Source organism: Talpa occidentalis, unplaced genomic scaffold (assembly GCF_014898055.3).
Source record: "Talpa occidentalis isolate TD23 unplaced genomic scaffold, MPIMG_talOcc4v2.1 talOcc4.12, whole genome shotgun sequence".
In the NCBI taxonomy this organism is placed as follows: domain Eukaryota; kingdom Metazoa; phylum Chordata; class Mammalia; order Eulipotyphla; family Talpidae; genus Talpa; species Talpa occidentalis.
In genome coordinates, this window is record NW_023601212.1 from 85,354,661 (window position 1) to 85,380,429 (window position 25,769).

General features: G+C 53.5%; 1 protein-coding gene across 1 annotated transcript; it reads right to left on the reverse strand.

Moving 5' to 3' along the window:
• Positions 1 to 260: 260 nt before the first annotated feature.
• On the reverse strand, positions 261 to 14,254 carry LOC119240169 (integrin alpha-X). The gene is made up of 30 exons (XM_037504535.2): positions 14,176 to 14,254; positions 13,587 to 13,692; positions 13,053 to 13,156; positions 12,703 to 12,773; positions 12,447 to 12,561; positions 11,086 to 11,216; positions 10,835 to 10,980; positions 10,445 to 10,598; positions 10,016 to 10,166; positions 9,755 to 9,828; positions 9,465 to 9,594; positions 9,218 to 9,360; positions 8,904 to 9,044; positions 8,608 to 8,817; positions 7,076 to 7,206; positions 6,787 to 6,944; positions 6,504 to 6,658; positions 5,807 to 5,938; positions 5,647 to 5,720; positions 5,312 to 5,453; positions 4,678 to 4,794; positions 4,507 to 4,586; positions 4,336 to 4,419; positions 2,617 to 2,695; positions 2,412 to 2,519; positions 2,222 to 2,305; positions 1,893 to 2,006; positions 1,655 to 1,756; positions 1,306 to 1,416; positions 261 to 784 (listed from the first exon to the last, which is right to left on the reverse strand). Exons 1-30 carry the CDS (start codon positions 14,210 to 14,212, stop codon positions 701 to 703), a joined length of 3,468 nt encoding a protein of 1,155 aa, XP_037360432.1. The 5' UTR covers positions 14,213 to 14,254; the 3' UTR covers positions 261 to 700.
• Between the last annotated feature and the right edge of the window lie 11,515 nt (positions 14,255 to 25,769).

The window sequence follows — 25,769 nt, forward strand, 5'->3', positions numbered from 1 at the left end:
TTGCTGTCTTCTCTGTAATTAATCATAAAATCAATCCATTTAGATAGGAAAGTGATATGTGTGTAGTTGTTATAAATAATCTCTGTTGCTTTGTTTCTGCTTTGAAAATGGCACAAAGGCTTTTAGCTTCAGTCGTTATTGGCAGGTTTTTTTTTTTTTAATAAATTTTATTTTTATATTCCCCATATAATTGCAACCCCCTTATTTTGACCCCAATCCCTCCCCTCCCCGCCCCCCACCCCCATTAGATATTTGGCAGTTTTATAGTGGACAACAGCCTAGGTGTGAATACATAGCTGACCCAATAACTTTCAGATGGTATAACGCTTTCTAGATAGGTGTTAATTTTTTGATTCACAGTCACTCACCCCAGAATTTACACCTTCCTCTACTAATGTCCACCACAGTTAGGGAACACCATGAGAGGCAGCATTCAGAACTCATATCCTCAAAAACCTTTCATTTTAAACCTTTGACATATTTCCCAATACAGTCACAGACCTCTCCTGTCTCGCCCGCTGCTCCCCTCAGCGGTGTACTTTGATCAATCTGCCTGTTCTGTTCCCCACTCTGTCTCCAGTGAATCCTCTCACCCTCCCCACCTCTGGCCTATACCCCAGTTATTGTATGCATAAATAAATAAATCTTTAAAAAAATGGGGAGGGGACAGCAGAACTGAAGGAGAATAGGAGGTAGTTTCTTATTGGGCTTGTTCAGTTTCTGGGAGAGTTTGTCCATTTGCTTCCTCCATCATATCCTTGTACTGACGTTTGAAGAAGCCAACCTGTTGGCCAGAAGGAGAAGAAAATCAGGAAGGGGAAGAGGAAAGAGATGACCTGGGTTTGGGAGGAGGGATCGCTGTTTCTGGAACTGTATCAGGACCTGTATACAGTGCGTCCTGTAGACTTCACCCCCACTCCGAGAGCTGGAAAATCACCTTCAGAACGAGCAACCTAAACCCAGCCCTGACAAGGCCCTGCAGTGGCGGTGCTAACTGCAAATCCAGGGCTGCACTATCATGAGATGACTTGCAGTCCAAGGAAACACATAAGAGGTGGATGAGAGTGGGGTGGACAGGGTGAGAGCTGAGCGGACACCCAAAACTCAGAGAAGGCGCAAACATGGGGGGCAGATGGAGACTTGTAATTCGTAGGTAGGAGGGGATCTCTCAAGTACAGGGACCAAGAAGAATGGGTGCCTGGCTCCAAGGTGAGTTTTTTCCCTTTTTTTGTTTTGAGTCTTTCTCATGCTGTCACAAGTGGGATAAAATGCCGGTGGTGTCAGGAGCAGGATGAACACGCTCACCTTGTAGAGCACGGCTGTGATGACAGCCAGCAGCAGCAGTCCTCCCACAGAGCTGCCCACGACAAGGGGGATGGGGTTGTAGATCACATACTCTTCCAGCACCATCTCCACCTGGAGTAGAGGTGGTCCCGTCAGGAGGCCTCTTCCTGTCCCAGACTGTCCCCAGGTTCCCCAGCCTTTGACTCCTTCCCCACCTTCCCCAAGCCCTGCTTCCAGAGGTGAGATACAGAAACACTCATGTGCCGCCCAGGGCCCTTTCGTCCTACCCCTGCCACCCTGGGGGCCCCCAGTGAGCATCACGGACTCTGCGTCAGGAGCCATCCCACCTGCCTGGCCACACAGCCCCTACCTGGGCTCTCAGAAATGCCTCCTGTCCTGGGAACTGGGAATACGTGGACCCGTTGAACAGGATTTCAGCCCTACTCACAAGCTGAAACTTCTTCTGCTGAGTCTGCAAGGAGAGGGCAGAGCTGGGGATGCTGACCCCGCGGATGCTTGCATGGGAGAAGTGTCTCAGCACGAGGATGGGCACAGGCACAGGCGGTGCCACCTGAAGCGGGGGAGGGGCTGTGCTGTTGGGCACACACCTGGCTGACCCAGCCAAAGCTGAGGTTGCCCTTCAGGATGAAGTCAAGCTCCTCCTGGACGCCAAAGGAGGGGACATCACAGCGGAACCTCAGGCAGTCAGCGACGGAGCAGTCCTAGGGACAGAGAGACAGCATCAGGCCGGGGAGAGGCGAACTTGCAGGAAGCAAGTCTGTATAGGCAGACTGACTGGCCTGTGTGGCTAGAAGGGAACAGCACATTTGGGTGGGGGAGGCTGTCAAGCAGGTGTGATCTGAATGTGACATGGATTCCCGAATTAAATCCCTCTGATGTGTGGCTTCCAGTGGGGCCAGCCCCGAGCCCTCCTCACCAGCACGGGATTCTTCTGCATGTGGCTCCGGAAGTCAGCCACCGCGGGCGCTGCTCTCTCCGAAGAGCACTGAATGGACGGATTCTAGGAAAAGACCCGGGGCGCACAGACATCTCAGCAGGGATTCGTGAGGGCCGCAGGGAGCCCAGTAAAGGACATTAGAGAGGAGCCACACACAGTCCTTGAGTACCTGGGCGTGCACGACTTCCATGCCAGTCCACACGGCCACGCGGTTCAGCTCCACAGGCGCCCAGAAGTTCACGCTGATGGGTAGGTCCCTGTGTCCCAGATTTTTCACCTGCACAGAGGCACTGAGGGCCAAGCCCAAGCCAAAACCCCACCTGCTCCTTAACCTCGACTCCAGACCAACGTCCAGAGTCACCACCCAGACTTGCCTCGTATCTGTGCTGGACTATGCTGCTTTTCTCCTCCTCTGAGGCCGAGAAGTTGAGATACTTGGTGGAGTGTTCATGGCTGCAGAGAGAAGAGGCGGGGATGGCTGGGAAGGTCCACGGGGACCTCCCGAGGAGGCTCTGGCTGCCTCTGAAGGACAGGTGGACGGTAGGGCTGTGGGGTGGCCTCAGATGAGGTCGGTAGCTCCCTTGAGGGTAGAAGAGTTTAGGGAGAACGGTTAGGTTTCAAGTTTGGTGCAAGGTTCCTATAGAGACGGCCCACAGACACGCCAAGGGGGGCCGGCGGGGGTGCAGTGGAAGGAACTGAGAGCTGTGCTGCTGACTATAGGGGAAGCGGGGGCCGGGCCTGTATCTCAGTTTCCCTTTCAGGCTTTCACAGCATGGAGGAGGCTGGGTGGGCATGTGGGACAAGGCAGAGTGTGGGGGAGACTCAGGCTGATGCTGTGGACAAATGCTTACTGCCCCTCTCTGGCCTCTCACAGCCCTTCGCTGAGGGCCCTTCTTGCCTGTCTCCTTAGTTTTTCTGGGCCTGAGGCTTTTCGGTGAGAGTGCCCAACTTCATTGAGTGGCAGCCTAATAGCCTCTGAGGCCTGCTCAGCTCTGTGCCTGGAGACACAGCAGCCAGCCCAGCCCCTCCCTGGGACGGCAGGTCTCACCTCTGCCCACCCACCTTCCCACCCCACTCCCTGGGGACCTGTCCTTTGTCTGCAGTCCCAAATCCCAAACCACCACTTTTATTTGAAGTTTCATCCCTCCTCTGCAAAGGGATCCCCCAAAATGTCCCAACTTCATCCTGGAGGGCCCTGCAAATATCCCACCCACAGAGTCACGCGTGCAGAGTACAGCTGGGCCACTGAGCCACTTACACCTACACGGGGTGCATCCTGCCTGTGGGTTTCCTGCAAGGAGGTGTGAAAAGCTTAATTTACCATCCAACAAGCCAGTTCACAGGAGCCAAGCCAACACCACAGGGCCTTCAGTTGAGGCCCTGGCCCCCTAGGAATCTTTTTTTTTTTAAGATTTATTTATTTATGCATACAAGAGCTGGGGTGCAGGCCAGAGATGCAGGGGGGAGGTGAGAGGATTCACCAGAGACAGAGTGGGGAACAGAACAGGCAGACTGACTGAAAATACACCACTGAAGGGAGCAGCAGGCAAGACAGGAGAGGTCTGCTGCGCCATGTGGGTCACCTCCCTGGCTGGGGATCGAACTTGTGCTGCAGTGGATGTGGATAGCTTCATAGTACTAAGTGCTGCATCTTAACCCCTTGTGCCATCAGGGAGGCCCTCTGTGGGAATCTTACATAGACTCAGGGTACAGCCACAGAAAGCCCCTTGGTGAGATTCTGCCTTGGATCAGGGTACCCTCATTTCCCAACAAAGCACTAAGAGCCTTAGGACTGGGGAAGGTCTCGTATCTCTTAGGGAACTGAGGGATAATCTTGGACCTTTTGAGAAAGCCTTCTGAGGACTGTAACTTCCACTAAAGTTAGAAGGATGCATGGTAATATCAGTTATTATTATCATAGTAGCCCATAATAAACACTGATGTTTAGCAGGTGTTTTAGCAGTGTCATTTGCCAGCTGAAAGCCTGGCAATGAAATCAAAACATCCCAGATATTCAGCTGCTGCAGGGAAATGGAACCTCCCCCAGCCCCATCACAGTTCCGAAGAACTCTTTCGAGCTCATCATGTGGTACCTGTTGATGACAGTGGAGACAGCATACTTCACCGGAAGCGCCTTCTGGAAGGTGGTCTTGCTGGTCTGGGGGCTGTTATTTTCACTGGGTAAAGAGGAAGAGCCTCATTGGCAAGGGCCTCAGGGGAGGAGACGGGGTGGGGGTGCTGTCCCTGGACCTGGCCCAGCGCACCTGCTCACATTTGCGGTCAGCAGAAGGTGGTCTCCCAGCGTGGCTTTAGGGGAGACGTCAAAGGTGACTGTGAAGGTAATCTGAGGAAGGAGCAGCAAGAAGGAATGGGGTCACTGTGGGGTGAAACAGGGTGGGGTTGGGGTGTTGGGAGTGGGTGGAAGCCAGGCTGACCTGGGCGCCCTCACGGAAGATGATGTGGTTGAGGCTGCAGCGGGTGAGCCAGGCGTCCTGGCTCCCAGCTGGGGTGCTGTCACATGTCAGGCGCAGGGAGCGCGACTGCAGCTGGACCTAGGCAAGGACAGGTGGATAAAGGCGGGTGAGCAGCTGTGATTCACCACGTGGCCCTGGAAGCTGAAGTAGTTGCCATCAAGCCCTTTATAAAAAAAAAGTGTACCAAGCCCTAGTCTGGTGGTGTAACCAATAAGATCAACTCCTCTCACTGAACAGTTTTTAAAAATTATTTGAAGGCCAAGATGTGTTTTCCTTTAAGAAAGGAATATGGGCTATAAAAAAATTTAAGGCAGGTCCCTCTCTCTCACATGAACAGCCTCCTGGGAAGTCATTCCTGATTGGCAAAAGTCCTTAAGATGCAATGGCCAGAGATAAACATAACATGAGTGAGACAAGACCCAGCTAGTGTAACTACATCCAGTCAGCCATGGACAGTACAACCTCACCCAGCCAGCCGTGGACGGTACCGCCTCACCCAGCCAGATGTGGATGGTATACAGGGAAGCAATGGAAGCTCCAGCCTGAGAATGAACCCAGGACAGGAGTCAGTGGCTTCCTTCCCCAGAGAGAATACCTGGTCCCATGTCACGCGCCGATAAGACAGCCCTGCTGGGTAGGTGAAGGTGGCTGTGGTTCCATATGAGTCCTCGCCATCATTCCACACTCTTACACTCATGTTTAGGTCCAGGTTGCTTCCCACCAATAGGTTGTCCAAGCTACAAGTTGGGGTAGAGAGCAGGTGATTCTGGGACTAGGGTGAGGTCTGGTGGTGGGACACAGAGTAGGGATCTGGAGGAGACACGGGGGCAGGAGGTCTGGTTTCTGAGCACAAGGTAGAAATGCTAGGGAGAGGTAGGGTCCAGGTTGGGGTCTGGGGGCCAGGGGAGGTCCAAGGGGCTGGAAACTCACCCTGGGAAGTCAAAGGAGATGCCAAGGTCATCCTGGCACACATGGTCAGCCCCACAGTTCTTCTCAAAGGGGAGCTGAGAGGGAAGGCAAAGAAGGGTTTCTCCAAGTTCTGGAGCCTGCCCCTCCACCCCCTTGGGAAGATCCTAGCACCAGGACTCACGGAGGCCATGAAGTATCTCTGCTCGCCCGCAGCGAGCATTGGCCGGAGGTTCCCGGAGGAAGGAATGGGCTTGCCCACCAGGGAAAAGTTGAGACGCAAGATGATGGGGCTCACTGCGTCTTCCACACAGGTCTAGAGGACAGAGGACATCAAAGCGAGCAGGTAGCTAAGGGACACCTTCCCAGTCCCTGCTGGAATCCTGCCGCCTCGAGAAGTGGGCACCTGCTCCAGCAGCGCTCACTGCTAGGGGTCCTGCATGAGCCCAGCCCCCACGCTGCCCCACTCTGGCTGCTTCTCTCCCACTTCACCTGTTCCAAGAGGCCTCCCAACCCTCTGCTCTCCTCTCTGGCTTGGTCTTTCTTTAGAGAATTCACCACCCCCTGACATCTGTTATCTAGGGACTTGAGTCTCAGGCTCCCAGAGCTCCCTGTGGGCACCACTGTTGTGTCCACTGCTGCGTCCCCGGCACCCAGGACAGATCCTGACAGGGGTGGCTCCAGAGAAGAAAGGCAGGTGCAGTCTATCCCTCCTCTCTCTCCCTCTCTCTCACTCACTCTCTCTTAGCTAACTCCTGGTGAGCACCTCCTGCGCCAGGTGCTATCCTGGGGTGCCATGGTGAGGGCCGGCACCCTCCCCCATCTTCCCCTGCCCGGTCCACTGCCGCCTCAGAATCGCCTCCATCCTGAGGCCGCCTCACCGGAAGCAGCAACTTCACAGCCTCACAATGCTCGCTCAGTCCCAGGCTCCGGACGAGGGTCAGATTCCGGGTCTTTGTCTGTTCAAAGACTGCACGGGGACTCAGGCGGCCGGGGTCGAGGGTCAGGACAAGGGTCACAGAACTCTGGAGGTCACCTATAGGGGAACCAAGCAGGTGGGGGGATTGAGCAGGCCAGGAACTCCTTTGGTGAGCAACGGGCAAGGTGTGAGACGGAGCCCTGGGCAGGGGTCAGGGGCCTTGCGTCTGATGGGAGAGGACTCACCCCACCGATGCTTGGAGATTTTATAAATTCGCAGGCAGATGGTGGCGCCACTTAGTTCCCGGTCGCGGGCTGCCGGCTCTTGACATTCGAACACAGCCCTGGAGACCTCTGAAGGCGTGAAATGCATGCGCACCTGCATCCTGAGCACAGGCCTGGTCCTGCGGGCGGAACACCGAGCTGAGGACAGGCTTTCGGGCCCAGGAGGACAACCTGGGATGAGGGTGGGGACGCTGGCATCCCCTGCCCAGCTAGGCCTGCCTGGGGTGTGGCCGAGAAAGGCTGTTCTCACCTGAGCAGCAGCGCGTGCCCCTGGGCCCCCACGGCCAGGTCCACCAGCCCGTCCATGGTGAGGTCCTGGCCCCCGCTCAGCGACTGCCCAAAGTACTGGAGCCTGAGAGGGAACTGGGAGCCTGCGATCCGCTGCCCGAGAGGGGAAGGGAGTCAGGCCAGGGGTGAGGGGAACAAGTTGGAAACAAGCAACAAGAGGACCAGGAGGGAGGGAGATGGGAGACATTTTAAAGGACACAACCCAGTGGTTTTTAGCATCGTCACCAAATTGTACAACATTCTCATCTCAAAAAAGAAATCCCACACGCCTTAGCAGTCACCTCCATGTCCTTCATGACCCCCCAACCTCCAGCAACCATTAATCTTCTTTCTGTGCCTATGGGTTTACCATTTCTAGACCTTTGCTATAAATGGACTCAGACAATGTGTGTTTTTTTGTGCTTTTCTCTCCCTCAGCAAATTTTCCAGTTTCAGCCACGTGGTAGCACGTATTAGTGTTTTATTCCAGCTATGGTGAATTGAATGCTGTGGTATGGACAGATAACATTTACTCATCTATTCACCAGCTGATGGGCATTTGAGATGTTTTGGCTTTTATGAATAACGCGGCAGGGAACATTTGTGGCGAGCTTTGCAGGAGGACATCTGTGCTCAGTGCTCTTGGGTGCACACCTAGGAGTGGAATTGCTGGCCCCACCGTGACTCTGCTTAACAGCCTGAGGAACTGCCAGGCTGTTAAGTCACGCCAAGTTCTCCACATCCTCAGCAACACTTGGCATTTTCTGCCCTGTGGTCCCGGTGCTCCCGGGGAGCGTGGCGGCTCATTGTCATCTCCTGGCGCATCCATTTCATGTGCCTATTGGTCCTTTGACTGTCATCTCCAGAGAAGTGCTGGTTCAGAAACTTTACCTGTGTTCTAATTGGGGTTTCCTGGACTTTGGGCCAGGTCAGCCGTCCTCCCGGGCCTGGCAGGTAAAGGGCTCCTGCCTGGATGGGCATCTGGCAGCATTACTGGCAGGAGGGAACAGCGTCCTAGAGCATCACGCAGGTGGAATGGACAGCAGACTATGGCAGCCAGACCTAACTGATTGGCGACAGGGAGCCAGCAGGAGACAGGGCCCTGTGTTACCAGCGAGATTGGAACCTGCTCCTCACCACTCCTGATTCACTCTAAACCTTGGATGAGCCAAGTCACTGATCTCCATGCCCCACATCTCATCTGTAAAATGGACTTGCTAATGACTGGCCTATGGGCCTTGGAGAGCTCCTGGAGGATTTAAAGGCCAGGGTGGAGCGCCTACTCAAGTATCAAGTCCATGTCCACCAGCACAGGGAAACCCCGAAATAGGAGCCAATCGGTAGGGTACTTTCCAGTCAGTGTTTCCACATTATGCTTGCTGCCTGCTTTGCTAGGATTTCCTTTATTGAAGGAGATAAGATGAGGAAAAAGGCAATTTTCCAGATGGCAGCGTAAAATACAGGAAGAAGCAAGGAGGAGATTGTTATGGCAACAGAATCTGTGACTCGCCTCACCTGGCTGTGGGAGGTGCTGATGCCCTGTTCTGAGGTTCCATGAAACAGGTAGACAGCGCCCCGGTTCTCCTGCTCTCCCGGAGCCCCGATGGCCACATCCGTCAGCTGGTCCCCATTCACATCCCCCAGCACCGTCAGGGCTGCCCCAAAGCGCGCCCAGGGGTGGCCCTGCTCCCCACGGAGGACAGCCACACACTGCCAGCTGGTCCTCTGCGGAACAAACCAGTGCCAGGCCCAACCTGGGCGACCCCTCACCCCACCAGACCCCACCCGCCCAGGCCCCATCAGCCACTCACCCCCGGGGGTATGGGGCACACGGACACCTGGCCTCCCCGCGTCTGCTCATAGTAATGGGGGGCCCCGACGAGGACCAGGTCTGTGCTTCCATCTGCATCCACGTCCACAGAGCACAGGGAGGCCCCGAAGTAGGAGCCGATCTGGTGGGGGAGGAGCCTGAAGTCGTCCTGCCTGTCCCTGCCAGAGCCACCCCTCTGGGACAGGCCCCACCTCTCCCCTGCCTCCTGCCCCCCCCCGACCCCAGGACCCCTTTATCTCCTCCCTCTCTGCCCCTGGAGACGCTGCCCACACTCAGGCTCCCTCCACGCCCAACCTGTGTCCCTGCGACGTTGGCCTCTGGCCTCCATCGCCCTGACGCTTGGGTGAAGAGGACGACCTTCCCGGTGTGCTGATGGCGGGGGGCCCCCAGGAGCAGGCTCTGTACCCCCTTCCAAAGGACCAGCTCAGTGGAGTAACCTGAGGGGGGCCGGGCCTCATCACAAAGGCTCCCCCCGCCCACCCCTGGGCTTCGTGCCAAGCAGCTCGGCTCCCACCTGGGCCCCGGCCTGGCCTTTCCTCACCCAGGTAAGAGTCCCTCATGTCCACGTTCTCCTGAGACATGTTGATGAAGGTGGGACTCATGCCCTTGGAGTAGAGGAAGGCACCTCCAGACCAGCTGAAGCTCCCCACGGCCCCCAGAACGGGTCCATCCTGGGAGGGAAGGATGCCAGGGCTGAGCGGGTGGGAGTGAGAAGCAGAAGCCAGTGCCAAAGAGATGCCGGCGGCGCCTCCACTCCTCTAACACCCACTTTCTTTCCCTCCTGCCTCTCCTCCACTCCTATGTCAGTGATCCCAAAGGCGCCCCACTCACAGACATGAACACGGCGCTGAAGCCCTCCTGGGACATCTCCAATTCGAAGGAGCTACTGCTCGTGGTCTGCGTTCCTGGGGGGAGACGTGACACTGGGCTTCCAGGGGAGAGACCGGCGCAGCCAGGCTGAGAAGGACACCTGACCCCCAGGAGGCTCTAATGTTGACTGCTGGGGGCCAGTGACGCGGGTGTCCAAGGTCAAGGAGGAAAAGCACTTACGGGTGAGGGTTTCTGAAGCCAGTCGTTCCATCGTGGACTTACCCTCAATGGCAAAGATCTTCTCTTGCAGCTGGTTTTGAATGTCTCTCAAAGCATCAAAATTATCCACTTGAAATATGTGTTCACTGGAGGGCTTCGATGCAATGGCTTCTAGTTCTCTGCGGGACCTTCTGTTCTGAAAAGCCTCGCCCACCTGCAAAGCCCAGGACAGGGCTGATACCTGCACATGTGAGCCTGCCACATGGCGGGGCTGAGGCTGTGGCCCAGGGCGAGGGCCAAGGCCTCCCACTGTGTGTAGGCCAAGAAGAGGAGACTCAGACAGCACCGAGGAGGGATGCTGGGAAGGGATCCCGGCTGCTTTGGGCTGGAATAGTTTTCATCTTGAAGGCGGGAGAAACTGAGGGAGCTGAGTGCGAACCTGTCTTAAGAGGAAGCAGGGCAGACAGCTGTATGGACACCCCCACATCTTACCCCAACGGCGTAGCGGATGATGCCCAGCTCCTCGGCTCTGGGGATCACCTGAGGGTAATCCAGGGGATCTTTAAATTTCTCCCCGTCAGTGATGACTATGAGGATCTTGGAGGCATCCTTCCGGGCCCCCACTGAAGCACTGAACAGCCTGTTCCTGTCAGGGAAGAAGAGAGTCCAGAGCCTGTGAACAGAGCTGCCCACGGCCCCTGCTGCCTTTGTGATGAGGCAGAGTCCCCCTGCCCTGTGGGCCCTTGTTCCACTGGCCCCCACTTGGTGAGCAGACCAGAGGTTGAATGTCAGTCCCTCCTCCCCATTAATCCCTTTTTCATGGAGACAGGCCCAAAGGAAGGACAAGGCTTTGGAGAAGGACCCGGAGAAGTCAGGACGCACGTGACTCTCCGGATGGCCGAGGCGGTATGAGTGGTCCCGCCTAGCTGTCTGACTGAATCCATCAGGCGTAGCGGGTCTGGGCTGGCCATGAATTTCCTGAAGGTGAAGTGCTCCTCGAACTGGTTGGAGAACTGCATAAGAGAGAACTGGAGAAGGGCATAGGGTGGAGAGGCTGCTTCACCAGAGTCCCACCCCCTCCCCCAGGCCTGGCCAGCAGCCCGCAGACTTCCCTTCCCGCCTGGAGGACACACCTGGGTCTTAGGTCTGGGGAACTGTCTCAGCATAGTCGTCACAAAGTTCTTCATCTTTTGAAAGTCTCTGGGCTCGATGCTGCCTGAGCCGTCGATCAGGAACACGATGTCCTGCTCCCGCTTCGGGCACTCTGGGGGCAGGGGATGGCGCCATGGAGGGACACTCCCAGAGCCCAAGACCTCAGCCTCGGGGCCCCCAGACCTCACCCGCCCAGGCCTAACATCTCTGGAACAGGGCCCTTCGGTCTCTAGAGGGGCTACATCTGTGATTCAGCTGCTCACGTGGGACAGCCAGCCCAGAAGGGTTCCCTCTAGAATCTAGGGGCTCCTCAGCTGTCCAGCATTTCCCCCTGAGCCCCGTACCCCCATCACCCCCATGATCCAGCAATGGAAAGACGCTGCCCTAGCCCTTCGTCAGTGTCTGTTCTCACTGGCCAGTGCCAAACTCTAGTTTTGTTAAATATTTGTAATGTCCCCCCAGACAATAGCCACAAAGCGGCCCCTGTGCTCTTCTCAGAATAAAGATGGCCCCCCACTCCCCTGCCGGATGGTCTCAGAAGAGGAGACTCTCCCCGTTCTCAGAGCAGAGATCCCATTTCACCCCTAACTCCCAGCTTCCCATTTCTGCCCCAGAAGACTCATCCCAGAGAGAATAGAGTTCTGGTACGAGTCCAGGTGCCTGTGGGTGAATTCTACTGCCCAGGAGGTGCCAAAAGAGCACCCCATTCAGTGGCCAGGTATTAGTCTCCCCAAGGGCCACGTGTGAAAGGGAAACCAAGGTCTGAAAAACTCACTCACCTCCTGACCATCCATCCCCTTCAGCACCAAGGAGGCCATACGCATGCACGCTGAGACACACATACCCCCTAGACACACATACACACACACGTGCACACGCACATACACGCACTCTGCTCAGGCTGTTGCACTCTCTTCCCCCCTTCCCAGCCTCATACACAAACCAATTGTTTATGCCCCAGGGCAAATTGGGTAAAAAATAAACCCCCTTCTTTTTAAAAATAACAGCAGTTGGCATTAACAGCCCTCACGCGTACCGGGCTCTAGGCTAACCCCGGCCATGGTCACCTTACATTTCTCTCAGTGTGGGGCGTCACCATCAGACAGATGGAGAAACTGAGCCAGAGAGGGCAAGGTCGTGGGAAAGTCCTGCAATGGGCACTGATGAGGCAGGTGTGAAATCAGATCACGACTCCCCAGCCCATGTTTGGAACCCTATACTAAGCGGTGTTTTTTTTTCAGATCCCTTTTTATCCACTCTGGCAAGGGTATCTCTGGCTCCACTGCGCCCCCAGTCAGATGTGTGTGCGTTCCTTGGAGGCCCCGGGGCCCTGAACACTCACCCTGCAGGGCAGAAGGAACCCTCTGGGCTTGCCAGGAGGGATAGCTGAACTGGAAGCAGAAACCTGTCAAGTGCATGTTCTCGCTGCAGGCATGGTGCACCGTGGGGCCGCAGGCCTGAGGCAGAAGGGGGTGGTGGGAGGGGCTATCCTGGCTCCCCCACCCCCAGCACCTTCACCTGCCACAAGACCTCAGCCCCTGCAGTCCCAGGTCTCCACTCCTCCCCTCACGACACCCCTGTGACCCCAGGCAACTCACCAGCAACTGAGGGGGTGTGGTGGCAGCCGCCAGAGACAGGCCCAGGGACATGTTCACAGCCTCTGGGGGCACTGGGGGGACAAATATGTGCACGGTCACCCTCAGGACAGAAGAGGTTGTGTAAGATCTGGGTGAGGGTTACCTCAACTCTGGTTGACAAGGAGGTCTGAGGTGAAGGGGGCTTCCAGGCCTTGATGGAACTGGTGGGGGAGTAGGGTGGATACAGAGCTGCGGTGGGCAGGGAGGCCTGGAGGGGATCGGGGAGCCCATCTGCAGGCAGAGCTGAAGGTGGGAAGTGGGTATCCCACAGTGTGGGGCCTCCCTGGGCCTCAGGGAGGGGTGGCACTCACCCTGCAGGGCGACAGGGTTGCAGGTGCCCGAGCTGTAGTCACACTGGTAGAGGCCCCCTGTTTGGTTGGCAGCCTTTATCTCCTTGGGGGCTCCGACCACTACCCTGGGGGAGACGAAGATCCTGGCAATTAACAGAGTGGCCCCTGGAGCCACACTGGCCCGGAGCAAAGCTGCGCCACCTCTCAGAAGAAAACTGAGCCTCCGTTTCTTCATCTGAAAAGGGGAGATCCATGAAATTTCAGTTCCCCTCTCTGGTGGATGCCTGGCCCCCAAGGCCCCCAAAGTGCCCAATCAATATTTATAGAATGATTGCTTCCTAGCTCATAAGGCTGGTAGAGGTCTGGGCACGACCGGGCACTGAACGAGTCTCAGGGAGTGTCAGCCGAGAGTGTGGAGGCACAGGGGCACAGGCTTGCAGTCCGGCTGCTCTGGGCCCTGGGGGAGTTGCCACACCACGCAGGAAGGAAGTCTGGGTGTGGGAGAGACAGCGGCCTGCACAGGGAGAGGAGCTGCCCAGAGCACCCGGTCCTCACCTTGAGTTGGCATATTGGACCACGCTGTGTCCAAACCCGGCACTGTCCTTGGAGAAGATTGTTGGCTGGTCCGTGTCCAAATTGAAGCAGAGAGAAGAAGCCAGGCCTGGAGAGGAGGGTGGGAAGAGGCTTGGGGAAGGGCCTTCCTCCTGCTCAGCTCCCCCACTTGGGGGCCATTCTCCCAACACCCAATGTTCTCCCTTCCTCTGTCCAGAGACAGCTCTTCACCCCCTGGCCTGCAGGAAAGGTCGAGTTCTCCATATCCACAAACCCATACCCAAGCTCAAAAAAGCTCCTTACCCACCCTGCCAAGAAAGCCTGGGGTCAAAGTTCTGGGGATGGGGCGCTATGGACAGAGCACTAGGTTAGCTTGTTCCACCTACTTAAGTAGTCTCTGGATTGTCCCGGCAACTGACCTCTCTTCTGGTATCTCTCCATTTCTCCCCAGAGCAGTTCCTCAAACCCTTCTCCCCTGGCAAACTCCAGGTCCCAAACCCTCTGTGATTCCAAATCCTTCTTCTGGTCTGAATCCAAATTGTGCATTGTCAGCTCTGTCCTACTGGACCCCGACACCCTCAGCCCTGCTTACCCATCAACAGGAGGAGGGATGTCCTGGTACTGGCCATGACTGGAAGGCCAGGTGAGGGCCTCTGAGCTCCTAAGCCAAGTGTTCAAAGAGGTGGTCAAGCAGTTAGAGGTCAGAGAGGAAGTTGTCGACATGACTCAGGGGTGGGTGGAGGGCGGAGTATGCAAGGGCCTCCCAGAGCATACACCCAACTATCAGCGGCTGTCTTTCTAACCTTGGATTTTTCTTGCTTCACCAATTACGGCTTGGGTAGATGCAAATATTTAACTCCCCACCTGTTAGCCTGGGGAGCAGGGAGCAGTTGTCAGGGTGGGGTCAGGGCCCTAATGGAGACCCTGGCAAGAATCCCCCACTTTAGACCTGAAAACCTCTAGGTTCCAATGAATCAAGCATACGTACATCTAGAAGATGTATGGAGTGGGTTGTCACTCATTTAGTCATCATTTATACAACACGCCTGATTTGTTGTATAAATTTGAGGCTGATTATGCACGCCCTTTGCTAGCAGTGGGAGATAACACAAACCACAAAGACTCAGCCTGGGGTCTGCGGAGAAGGTAAGTGTGTAAACAGTGTACTATGAGGGGGCAATATACTGACCCCATAGTATCTGGGGGTAGGGGATGGCACTATGGAGGGACACTCCCAGAGCCCTCAGGCTGGGTGGGTAAGGACTTCCAGGAAGACTTCCTGGATGCAGCAGCACTTGAGCTGAGTCTGGAAGCTAACTGACTATTAGAGAGTACTTCAGCAGGAATAGCCAAATGTGGAAGAAAGCTGAGACAGGAGAACCTTTGGGGAAACGCGTGATGGGAAACAGAATGAGAAGTGGTGAGAGATGAGGTCAGGGCTGTGGAGGAGGAGAGGAAGGGGAAGTGCACCCCAGATCCAGGAAACCCCCTAAGGTATGTTGCGAGCTGTATCCTGAGAGCAGTAGAAAGCACTGGAGGAAACTGGCAAAGCTGATCTTCAAATGTAAATTCTGGAAAACTACAAAGATGCCCTATGGGGTATGTTTTCTTTGGAAACTAGCTGCAGACAGATCAGTCGGTAGGGATATGATGAGGGCTGTGAGGTAGCTAATGGCCATGGAGGTGAACTGGAGACTGGTCACAAATGGACATCCATGGTGACGGTCCTTCAATTAGAGAATAATGAGGAGGGGAGAAGGGGTGGGCAAGGCCAACTTCATTGTTTTTTTTTTTTTAAAGATTTATTTTATTTGTACAAGAACAGGGGTACAGGCCAGATGCATGGGAGGGTGAGAGGATTCACCAGAGACAAAGTGGGGAACAGACCAGGCAGACTGAAGAAATACCCTGCTGAGGGAAGCAGCGGGGGAGACAGGAGAGGTCTGCTCACCATGTGGATTGCTCCAAGGCTGGCGGGGATCGATCTGGCACTGCAGAGGCTGCGGACAGCTTCACAGCACTGCGCTCAACCGCCTGTGCCACCAGGGAGGCCCAAGACCAACTTTGTTTTTGAGAAAATAAAAATGTGGCATTTACGAGCTTGGACTCTCTCCCCTTCTCTATGCCTCCGTTCCCTCATCGGCAAAGTGGTGGTGATAATAAAAGTATGCACCGCCTTTGTTACTGGGAAGGTTGAATTAGGAAGAGACATGCTTTGGCTGTCATCACGACTCTGCTGTGATGATTATCGTGGAAGGTGAGGGGGTGGAGGGGCTTCTGGGAGGAGGTGTCCTTGCAGGCATTTGGGCAGTTGGAGAAAAATCCAGATTGGAAATGAGTCTTGGAAGCATCAGCACAGGTGGTAGATGAGAACTGGGGGTGGTGGGGATGTGAAAAGGGAGGAGAAAGATGGGCCTGGGCAGGTCCCAGAGAAAGGCCAATGTTGGCAGCAGAGTAGGAGCCCATGAAGATTGAGAAAGAGCCTCGAGGGTAGAGAAGGAAGCACAAGCAAGAGAAGGTTCCGCAAGAACTGCCTGGAGAAAAGGAACATGAACAATGTCACACCCTGCCAGATGCCAGAAGTGAAGTGAGGTGAGAAATGAGGACGTCCTGGATCTGGGAACGGAGCTGTCGGGGACCCTCGAGTGGGCCACGCCAAGGTATTGAGGGAGGCCAGGCTGCATGGAAGAGAGACACTGGGCAAGAGGAATGTGGGCAGCCATATCACCCCGAGGTAAGCAGTCTGAAGAGACCTCAGACACAGTGTGGCTGGGGAAAGGCCCTAGAATTCTTAGAAATGAAGAGTAGTCTGGTGGAAGGTTAAATTCTGAAAAGGAAATTGTGACAGAAAAACCCAATAAGGAGAAAGCAGAAGTGGCCCAAATTCTGTAAAGAAGACTCAAATCAAAAGAGTGGGAAACTGAGGGCTGGTCATAGGGACAGGGTGAGTGCCAGAGGCCCAGGCCTTTAAATCCAGGCCTTCACGTTGCCCCTTCTCCTCAGACTTGGGTTCCAGCGCTGGTGGGTGAGGGAGGAGATGGAATACCAGACAACTAGGACACCGTCTCTTCTCTCAAGCTGCCCAGCATTGGTCACAACACTTCAGACCTAGCTGGTAAATTCTAAGCAGAGAAAAGTCAAGGTGAGAACATGCCTCGCTCTGGCAAAGACAATGTGGTTATAAAAATGTAGAACAGGATGTGTCCTTAATCTCACAATCACTATCCATTCTACAGATGAGGGCGCAAGGCTCCAGCCAGGACCTTAGGGTGTCCAAAGTTCACCCCATTTCAGTGAATGATGACTGTGACCTTCCCTAAAAACAGATGGCAGCTGAGGGGGATGATATAAGCAAGGAGGGCGTGGACACCCAAGTCACACATGTCCTCAGGCCCCTGGGACCATGAGTCAATCACGTCCAGTCGTGTCCTCAGGCACCCCAGGGTGTTCAGAGCCTGTGGCGAGTTAAGGGCAGGGGAAGTGTCTGAGGAAGCCTCTCCCACTCTAGCATTCCTGACTCACCTCTGTCACTCTGTTCTGTCCATACACCCAGTGGTGCTGACTGAAGAAGTTTCCAGCAGGGTAGGGGCTGCATACAATGGGCCACATACTAGTGGGTGGGGGCCATGGACAGCCCAGGGCAGAAGTTACTTGAATTCAGGAACTGAGTATTTGGGGTCTGTTCTGAGCTGTTTCTAGATGGAAAGAGAACAGAAATCTGGTGGGCAAAAGCCCTCAGATACCTCAGTCCATCCCACAGGACATTTTCCCTAAAATTTTTGCCCTTCCTCTTGCTACATGCGATCTGTCTCACTTCTGTCTTTGAAGGACAACCCATCACCTTACCCTGAATTTTCTCAAAACAGAATTCATTTTAAGTCTATAGTGTAGAAACACACACAGCGGAGGTTAAGAGGCTCCTCTCCAAAGCACCTGGTTCTCCCTGAATTCCTGAGCCCCAGAGCGTGGGGTTCTTGGTATGATGGATGATGGGTGCATTGGAGGATTTGGGCCATTGGCTGGAGCTTGGGGCCTGGAAGGGAGAAGCAAGCATTGGACTATAACATCTTCAGGCCAGAACCAAGGAGCTGGAATCAGCCTCGCGTGCCCAGCACTGTGCACTGGGTCTGTTATCTCCTTGAATCCTCATGACAGTCCTATGGGGCTGGTGGAGCGGGGCTGCTAGTAATCCCCATTTTACAAATAAGGAATTGAGGCACAGAGAAATTGTGTCATTTGTCTCAGGTTGCCCAGCTAGTGCAAAGTTCTAAGACACTGACGCCTTAACCACACTGCAAATATTGCTTCCTCCTCTCCCCTCCACCTGACCCCGAGTGACCTGTGTTCCTCCCGCTGTAAGAGCTGCCCACACGCTCCAGACTAAGGGCTGGTTGCTGGGAAACAAAGCAAATATGAAAAAGATGTCAGGCCCTCAAAAAGCCATACATGTCAGGGGACACTATTCTGATGCATTCAAATCAGAAGTTTCACTAGGCAGATGTGACCCGTAAGACCCGAGGACGTGATTAGTTCTGCTTCGGTGAGTCTTGAAAAAAATGCTTGAAAAAAATAACTCAATGGAACGCCTTGATGTCCTGGGACTGGAGTAGGAACGTGGGCTTCTTTAGTCCTGGGCCTGTCTCCTCCTAACCTCTATGGCCCCAGCACCCCCTGCACACACAGGAAGCATCCAATCTCTACTCGATGAGTGAATGAAGTTAGAGTGGTAACCTGCTTCCCAGCAGGGTAACTTTTTGTACAGAAGATCCAATAGTTCTGGGCTTGGTCACGGTTGCAGCAGAATAATGGCCTGGGAACAACCCTTGCTGCTGCTCGTTGCTGCAGTGGTATAGGTTGAGGGCTCCGGGAGAGAGGGGCACCCTCTTGATGAGAGCCTGTTGAGAGCAGATACTCATTTCTGCTTGTGTCCCCAGCAGCGGCCATTAAGCCTGGAGTAGACATCTGGGGGTCAGCACCTGTCTGCTAGTTGTAGGCAAGAAAGGGCGAGGAGAAGGAAGATGGGTTGTGTGAACAGGTAGGTGAGTGGGTGCTGGGTAGGCAGTTAGGTGGGTGAATGGGTGGGAAGTTGGGTGGGTGGGTGAGTGAGCGGGTAGGTATTGGGTGGGTGGAAGAGGATTCTGCACAGATTTGATGGACCCAGTGCTCAGCCAGGTGGCCCTGAGTCCAGCTCGCTGTTTGCACAATCAGAAGGTTGCCTCAGGACAAGCAGTAGCAGACTTCCTAGGAGGCAAACAAATTTTAACTGCACAAATCTAGGATGAGACAGGGATTTGTTTAGTTTGAGTAGAAGGCTGCAGCAAAGAAGCCAAGTGGAGGAAAGTGGCTGGTGGACAAGGAAAGCACTGGGGCAGCGGGTGCGGGGAGGGAAGGCGGCGGGCTCAGGTCTGCACACGGGCAAATCCCGAGCCCTCCAGGGCTGCTCCTGCCCGCCGCACAGCAGGCAAGCAGCTGAGCCCGCGCGAGAACGTAGTACAGTAGGTCCCCAAATAATGTCATTTTGTTCAACATTTCGCTACAAGGTTGATGGAAAACATTGATTTCCAGCCAGGGCCACTATCTGCGTGGGGCTGGCACTTTCTCCCCTTGTCGAGGGATTTTTTTTCTGGGTGCTCTGCTTTCTCCCCCACCCCAAAGACATGCACACCAGGGGCATGGGTGTGTCTGGCTTGCCCCCGTCTGAGAGACAGTGTGTGTGGTGACGTGCCCGTGATGGAAGGGCTTCCTGTCTGGTGGGTCCCCACTTATGCCCTGAGCTATTGGGATAAGCTCTGCTCCTCCCTGGCCCCCAGCCCTCACCACACCTGAACTGGAATAAGGAAGGATGAATAGGGGATGAATGAATGAATATAAATGACTACTTCACGTTAGAGTGTTTGGGGTCTTTAGTTAGAAGTTTGGTGGTGATTTTGTGACCACAAATATGCTGTAGGAACTCTTGTTCACATCAATTACTGTGATCCAACCGGTCTCGCTATACATCGTTTCAAGAACCTTTTGTGAGGACTTACTGTAGTTTATTTGTACTTAAAGTCTGTCAAATAAAGACAGGAGAAAAGGGAAAGTGGAGACAAATCCCTGGGAAACAGGGAGAGAGAGAGACAGGCGAGAGGATGTGGCTGAAAGAGGCTGCGTCTGAGTGCCGGTGGCCGCCTCACAGCACCCTGCTTTCACTGGGAGAGAACACGCCCAGCCACCCTCGGTCCTAGCCTCAGGCAGAGCTGGGGTGAAGCCAGAGCTCTGGAACGTCACCTGACCTTGGGCAAGTGAGCATAACTTCACCAGCGGTCAGTGTCCTCTCCTGCAAGGTGGGCACAACAATAGCTACCTCACTGGGCGGGTGTGAAGAATTTTGTAAGAACTGGATTAGCGTCAGGAGAGGACTGTGAGCCCCATTTTCTGCCTGATCCCGGGGGAAGTTCTGAAATGGCACCACTAAATGGGCCCCACCTTAAGGCCGGGGCCTGACCCACTGTGTCAGCCTGTCATTGGCCGCTCACTGCTCCTCCTCCAGGCGGAGGGCTCAAAAGACAAGTCTCAGGGAAGGAGGCAGTTATGCCCCTCTGGCACCAACACAGAAATTGGGACATTGATGCTAAACTAGAGGCCTATGGGAGGGGCCCAGACAGCTTCTAGTAACTATAGAATGGTTTCTTCTTAGTCTCTTTTTAGGGCAAAAGGAAAGAGCCAGAGGGCCTAAGTAGGTGGGGTGGGAGCTCGGAGGAGCAGACATTCCTGATTTCTGATTTCCTGGAGATCCCGGGCCAGGAAGGGCTAAGCTAGGAGGGTCTGAGCTGGCGTCTTGCTCCACCTCAGATCTTAGCCCTAATGTGATAGCAAGCTTGCTCTCAGCAGGCAAACGTTTATACCACAGAACCTAGAAACCAGCACATTCAATCACATTTACTCAGAGTCTGGAACTTCAGTGGGTGGGTGGGCGGTGGGGAGGGGTGAATAAGGGAGAGAGGCAGATGGAAGGAATGATTTCAGCAACTGTTCCTCAAAGTCCAGGTCAGAATGGGAATGCCCCCAGAGATTCTGGGAAGGAAATAGCCAGATTTATTTTTTACCACAGTAGCTGGACCAGAGGGTGTGGAGATAAACAACGACCACCCGAACGGGAACAGGTGAGATCTTGCCTTAGCAAGAAAGTCGGCCACCATTTTGGCAGAGACTTGGGCAGGATGCAGGAGAGGGTAAGATTTATACAATAGTAGAAAAGAGGGAACGTTTCAACGCTCATTGGCAGAAAGTGGCTGGTCTGGGGAAGCTGCAAGCCGGCCGATTAGAATCTGGGCACCCTATGTGATGGTTAGGGGAGCACACTTGGCTTTCTCTGGCTGGCGCTTATGGTGAAAGCAGAGACAGAGTTTAGCAGAGATTGCAGTTACCAGCCAAGGCTGGACAGAAGGCCAATTGTTTCAGTTCTTTCTGCTTGGCCTCCTGCACCAGCTGCTGGAGCTGGTAGCCTGACCACGAATCTGACTGACAGGTAGCAGCTTCTTTGGTTGATTGCTGCAGGTGGTAGCTCAGCGGCCTCTGACCCACCTGTCACCTGCTTGTGTATTCAGTCTCTCAGGAGTTAGATAAAGTGACACTATATGGTCGGATGCTATATGGTCCTGAAGAAACATGTTGGGACATAGGGAAAGATGTTTGAGCTCCGTGTCTTTGGATAGAAGGCATGAGAAGAGGAAACTGGGAAACCAAGACTGTTGGTTTCTCAACAGATTCCTATTGATGGAACTGTTGAGAGTAAAAATTTCCTACTAAGGACTGAATAGACTTGGAAATACGCCTGATATTTACTAAGTTTTCCTTGGCATAATACTGATGATTTTTTTTGCATTTTGTTCTAAATCCACAAAGTTTTCTTGTTTTGGTGACCAGGATCTGCAGCAAGGTTGCAATTTTTTTTTCCAACAAAGCTAACTTGTGTTTGCATTTTCTCTCCCCTTGATACCAACACAGCATAAAAATAGTGGCAGTAATCTTTTACTACTTATCTCAGAGTCTGTTTTTGCATAACTTCCATAGGGATTTTGTTTGCATAAACTGAAAAAAATTGGACATAAGTTTCATTGTCTGGCTTTGTGTGGAGTTCTTCCAGAAAGTTGAAACAGCTGAACCAAGAAGAGGAGAACCTGTTTGCTTTGTTCTTAGGGTTCCAGAGACCTCCAAAGAAGGTGAGGAAGCTTGCCTCCATTGGCAGGACTGGACAGCCCAGCCAACAAAAAGTCCCTGGTACCCTCAAGAAGAGGAAAGCCCAGGTAGAGTCTGATGAGACCAACTTGTTCCAGAAGCCTACATGGACCGGATGTCAACAGTTCGCTCTGATCCTATATGGAGTATTCCAACGAAGCCAGCTAAAAATTGCTGCTTAGTTATTCTGCCCTGTGATTTTGTGCAAAAATAGGCAATATGGTTTAAAAGTAGATTTAGTTTGCAAACTTTTGCTATGCTGTTCGAAAAATTTGGGATCAAGGTTGAGAGAATTTGTTTTTACATAAGTTGAACCATTTTAAGATTTTTTTTCCTGTGATTTTGATATATTTGCTGTCTTGTTCTGGCTAACGCCTCCAGATGTTTTTTTTTTTGGCTTGGACTGATGAACTGTTTTTCCAGGACTGGAGGACTTTTGCTTTCCACAATGGACAATACCTGGAGGGACTGGTTTTCTTTCACACTGGAACCCTGGAAATTTTTCAGCTGAGACTATATCCCAGCATCCATATGTTTGATCTTCATCACCATGGAAATGGTGGCACAAAGTGAAAGGGGGGAATTGTTAGGGGGAAAGGATGTCCTGAGCTAATCCCATACAGGCTTTGTGGACTCCATGCTCTACAACACCCCCACTCCAGATTAAAGCCATCAAGACATTGGGAAAGACAAATCCCGTCACCACCAAAGGGAGGGTGGCTGGGACCTGAGGGTGGAGTTGGGCAGCCAGGTTGGATATAAAAACCAAACACATGGGCCTTGGGCTGGCTCGCTGTCGCTCGCCTCCTGGCTACACAGCTCCTGGCTCATGGCCAGCTCTCAGAGCGCCATTTTGGGATTCCTGATCGGCGGATCGGGTAGGACTCATTTAAAACTTTGTCTCCCACTTTTCTCCCTGAGCTGTACATTTCCTCATTTCCCCTTCCCTTGTAAACAAACCTTTTATTAACCTTTCGCGTGTGCCTGCAGTAGAGCATTGATAAGTCCTTTTAAGCGCGCGGGTGAGGACCCACAGTCAGGCACCCTGTTTTGTATCAGGGTTGCTCTACAACAGGTTCACCCACGCACTTACGCAACACAGGCACAATGCTCCCTTTTCTGATTCTGTCCTGGGGCTTTCCACCCTCTGGAAATGCAATCTTCAGAGAGGCAGCACAGGTTTCTGCCCAGCGTGGGAGAGGCGAGATTATCTCCACCAGGAGGTAAGGAGAGTCGACCGTAAAAACCACCACTGTGCAGTCAAAGTTTAGCAAAGAAGAAATTTATTTATTTATTTATTTTTAAAGATTTGTTTATTTATTTATGCAAGCACTGGGTACAGTCAGAAGCGCGGGAGGGTGAGAGAATTCACCAGAGCCAGAGTGGGGAGCAGAGCAGGCAGAAGGATCGAAGTACACTGCTGAGGGGAGCAGCGGGCGGCAGGAGAGGTCTGCGCGCCATGCAGGACCCTCCTCCGGTGGCCGGGGAGCAGCCGGGGATCGAACCGGCGCTGCAGAGGCTGCGGGCAGCTTCGCAACCCAGCACTCAACCGCTGCGCCACCAGGGAGGCCCAAAGAAGAAATTTATTAAAGAGATTTTTCAGAGACCAAGTGAAAACCTGGGCCAGAAGGCCAATATAAGATTTCTCAGAGCGACTGGTCCTCACCCTTTGGTTTTGGCCTCAATTTATATCGACAAATCACATGTACAGAATACATAGCTTTTATTTTATTTTATTTTTTTAAATTTTTTTTTACCTTTTATTTTTTTAACAAAAGAGACATCTAGTTGATTTTTATAATTTTTAGTTAACTAACGGAGGTTGGTTTCTCGCAAACTTGGCTGATTGGCAGAGGAGAAACAAGTTCATAACTTCAGAGCAAGCCCTTGATCTGACGGAGCTAGTTCAGCCAGAGCTGTCTGTGTTTGGGAAGACGTAAGGGCAAAGCTTATTCAAATCGCTTATCCTTTTCACTTTTTTTATTTTAAGATTTTATTTATTTATGCATATAAGAACTGGGGTATAGGCCAGAGGTGCGGAGGATGAGAGGATTCACCAGAGACAGAGTGGGGAGCAGAACAGATGGATCTACTGAAATACACTGCTGAGGGGAGTGCGGGCGAGATGGGAGAGGTCTGCTGCATCATGTGGGCAGCTCCCTGGCTGGGCCTTGTGCTACAGAGGCTGCGGAAAGCTTCACAGTGCTGTGCTCAACCCCTTGCGCCACCAGGGAGGCCCATGAATCACTTATCCTAAAAGTGCCCCTGGGGCAGACACCAGGCTGTATCTCATGCTCCTTCTTTCGACAACTCGGCAAACACAACAGGGGCTCAGTCTGTGGACTCTTTCAGGGTTCTTCACGGTAAACAGGAATCACTGGTATACTGACTCCAACCGCTGGACGTGGCCCTGGTGGGGCAGAGGCAGACATTTTCCAGCAGAGCGAAGAAGGAAAACCTAGAAGAAGGAGCACTGAAGCTGAGCCCAGAGTCCAGCGAAGGAGGAGAGGAAGTGAGTTCTGGGCAAAGGTTGCCCGATGGGCCACCCCTGGGAAGTAAGATGGGAAACAGCTCCTTGCTGCTATGTGCCCTGCTGGCCAAGGGGAGGCCTAACACCAGCCGTCCCTACTCACACACTCCCTGTCACTCTCCATAGGGTCCTGATTGACGCCCCCCCAAGCATGTTCACATTGGGGAACTATGAGGTCGAGAGGGAAGGGCCGGAGCAGAAGGTGAGTCGCAGAGGCAGGCCAGGGCTAGGCCCCATGGTCCAAGGTCACTTTAAATACGTTCTCTGACCTCAGAGGGGAACACTCCTAGTCCTTTCATTTTGGGCACCAGCCACAGACCATGAGTGGTGACGAGGAGACCGGAGTGCTAGGACTTGGGGTAGAAACACCGTCAAGAGTGGTTCAGCTTTACTACAAATTTCACTTCCAGGACCAGCAAGAGCTTGGGGGGAGAGCAGTGCCTGCTGTCACACAGGAGCAGGTGCTGTTTCACAATCCCTGCACAACACAGTGACGGGAGCATCGGCAATTCATTGTCTCTCGCGGTTCCGCGTGGCGCCAATCTGGGCAGGTCTCTTGTTGGACTGCTGTTGGCTGCAGCCACGGGCAGCCAGATGGGGCTGGAAGGGCCATGGTGGTCACCTCTCACACATGCCGCTGGGCTGTTGGCTGAGGAGGCACCATTATTTTCTGCATCTGGCTGCTCCAGTAGGCCAGAGTGGTCCCAGCAAGGTGGTCTCAGTGTTCTGAGAGGGCAAAGGCAGAAACTGCATGCTCCTTAAGCCCAAGTCTCTGCAGTCACCTGACATTCCTTCTGGCACATTCTGTTGACCAGTGCCAACCCCAGACCAGTCCAGCTCAATGAGGTAGGGGAATAGACGCCTCCATGTGAGCAGGGGAGCAGCCATGTGACACTGCAAAGGCGTGGGGTGCAGGAGGCACAATTCTCAGGGGCTCTGAATTCAGATGGTCCACCATGGCAGCCCCATCAGAGCCCTTTTACTAAGTGAGAAAAGCAGGATGGAGACTGAAGGGATTTCTCTATCTGAAGCAAGGGCTCCCAAAGCTGAAACAAGGTTTTGGCTGCTTTTCGCCAGAGATTTGTGGGCCTGTTTATAAGTAACTTTGTAATCATACGAGGGCCATTGGTCTCTAGAAATTATGTGCATCCTGACCCATCATAAAGCTCTTATCTGGCAGAATTCAGCACAAACTTTCAACTTAAAGATAACAGCATGGACTCTGAGCCCACAAGACCTTAACTGCCCCTCCGAAGACAGGGCACTAGAGAGACAGGGCCCCTTACTTTCCTGGGTCAGTTAAGGGCTTGGAGAGAGATTGCACTCTCATATCTTCCCGTTGAAGGAAGATGAAAAATATTTTTAATGAATTTTTAAGTCAGGGGAGGAAACCATGCCCACACCTCTAAAGGTGAGATACAGTGCGGTGTCCCCAG

What these genes read in the sequence shown, in the direction of transcription:
- LOC119240169 (XM_037504535.2), bottom strand. Translation starts at nt 14,212, where the DNA reads ATGGCCAGTACCAGGACATCCCTCCTCCTGTTGATGG. An exon ending in GCTTTGGCTGGGTCAGCCAG is followed by an intron (nt 1,757 to 1,892) that starts GTGTGTGCCCAA and finishes CTCTCCTTGCAG; the next exon opens with ACTCAGCAGAAGAAGTTTCA. An exon ending in AGGCATTTCTGAGAGCCCAG is followed by an intron (nt 1,417 to 1,654) that starts GTAGGGGCTGTG and finishes CCTCTACTCCAG; the next exon opens with GTGGAGATGGTGCTGGAAGA.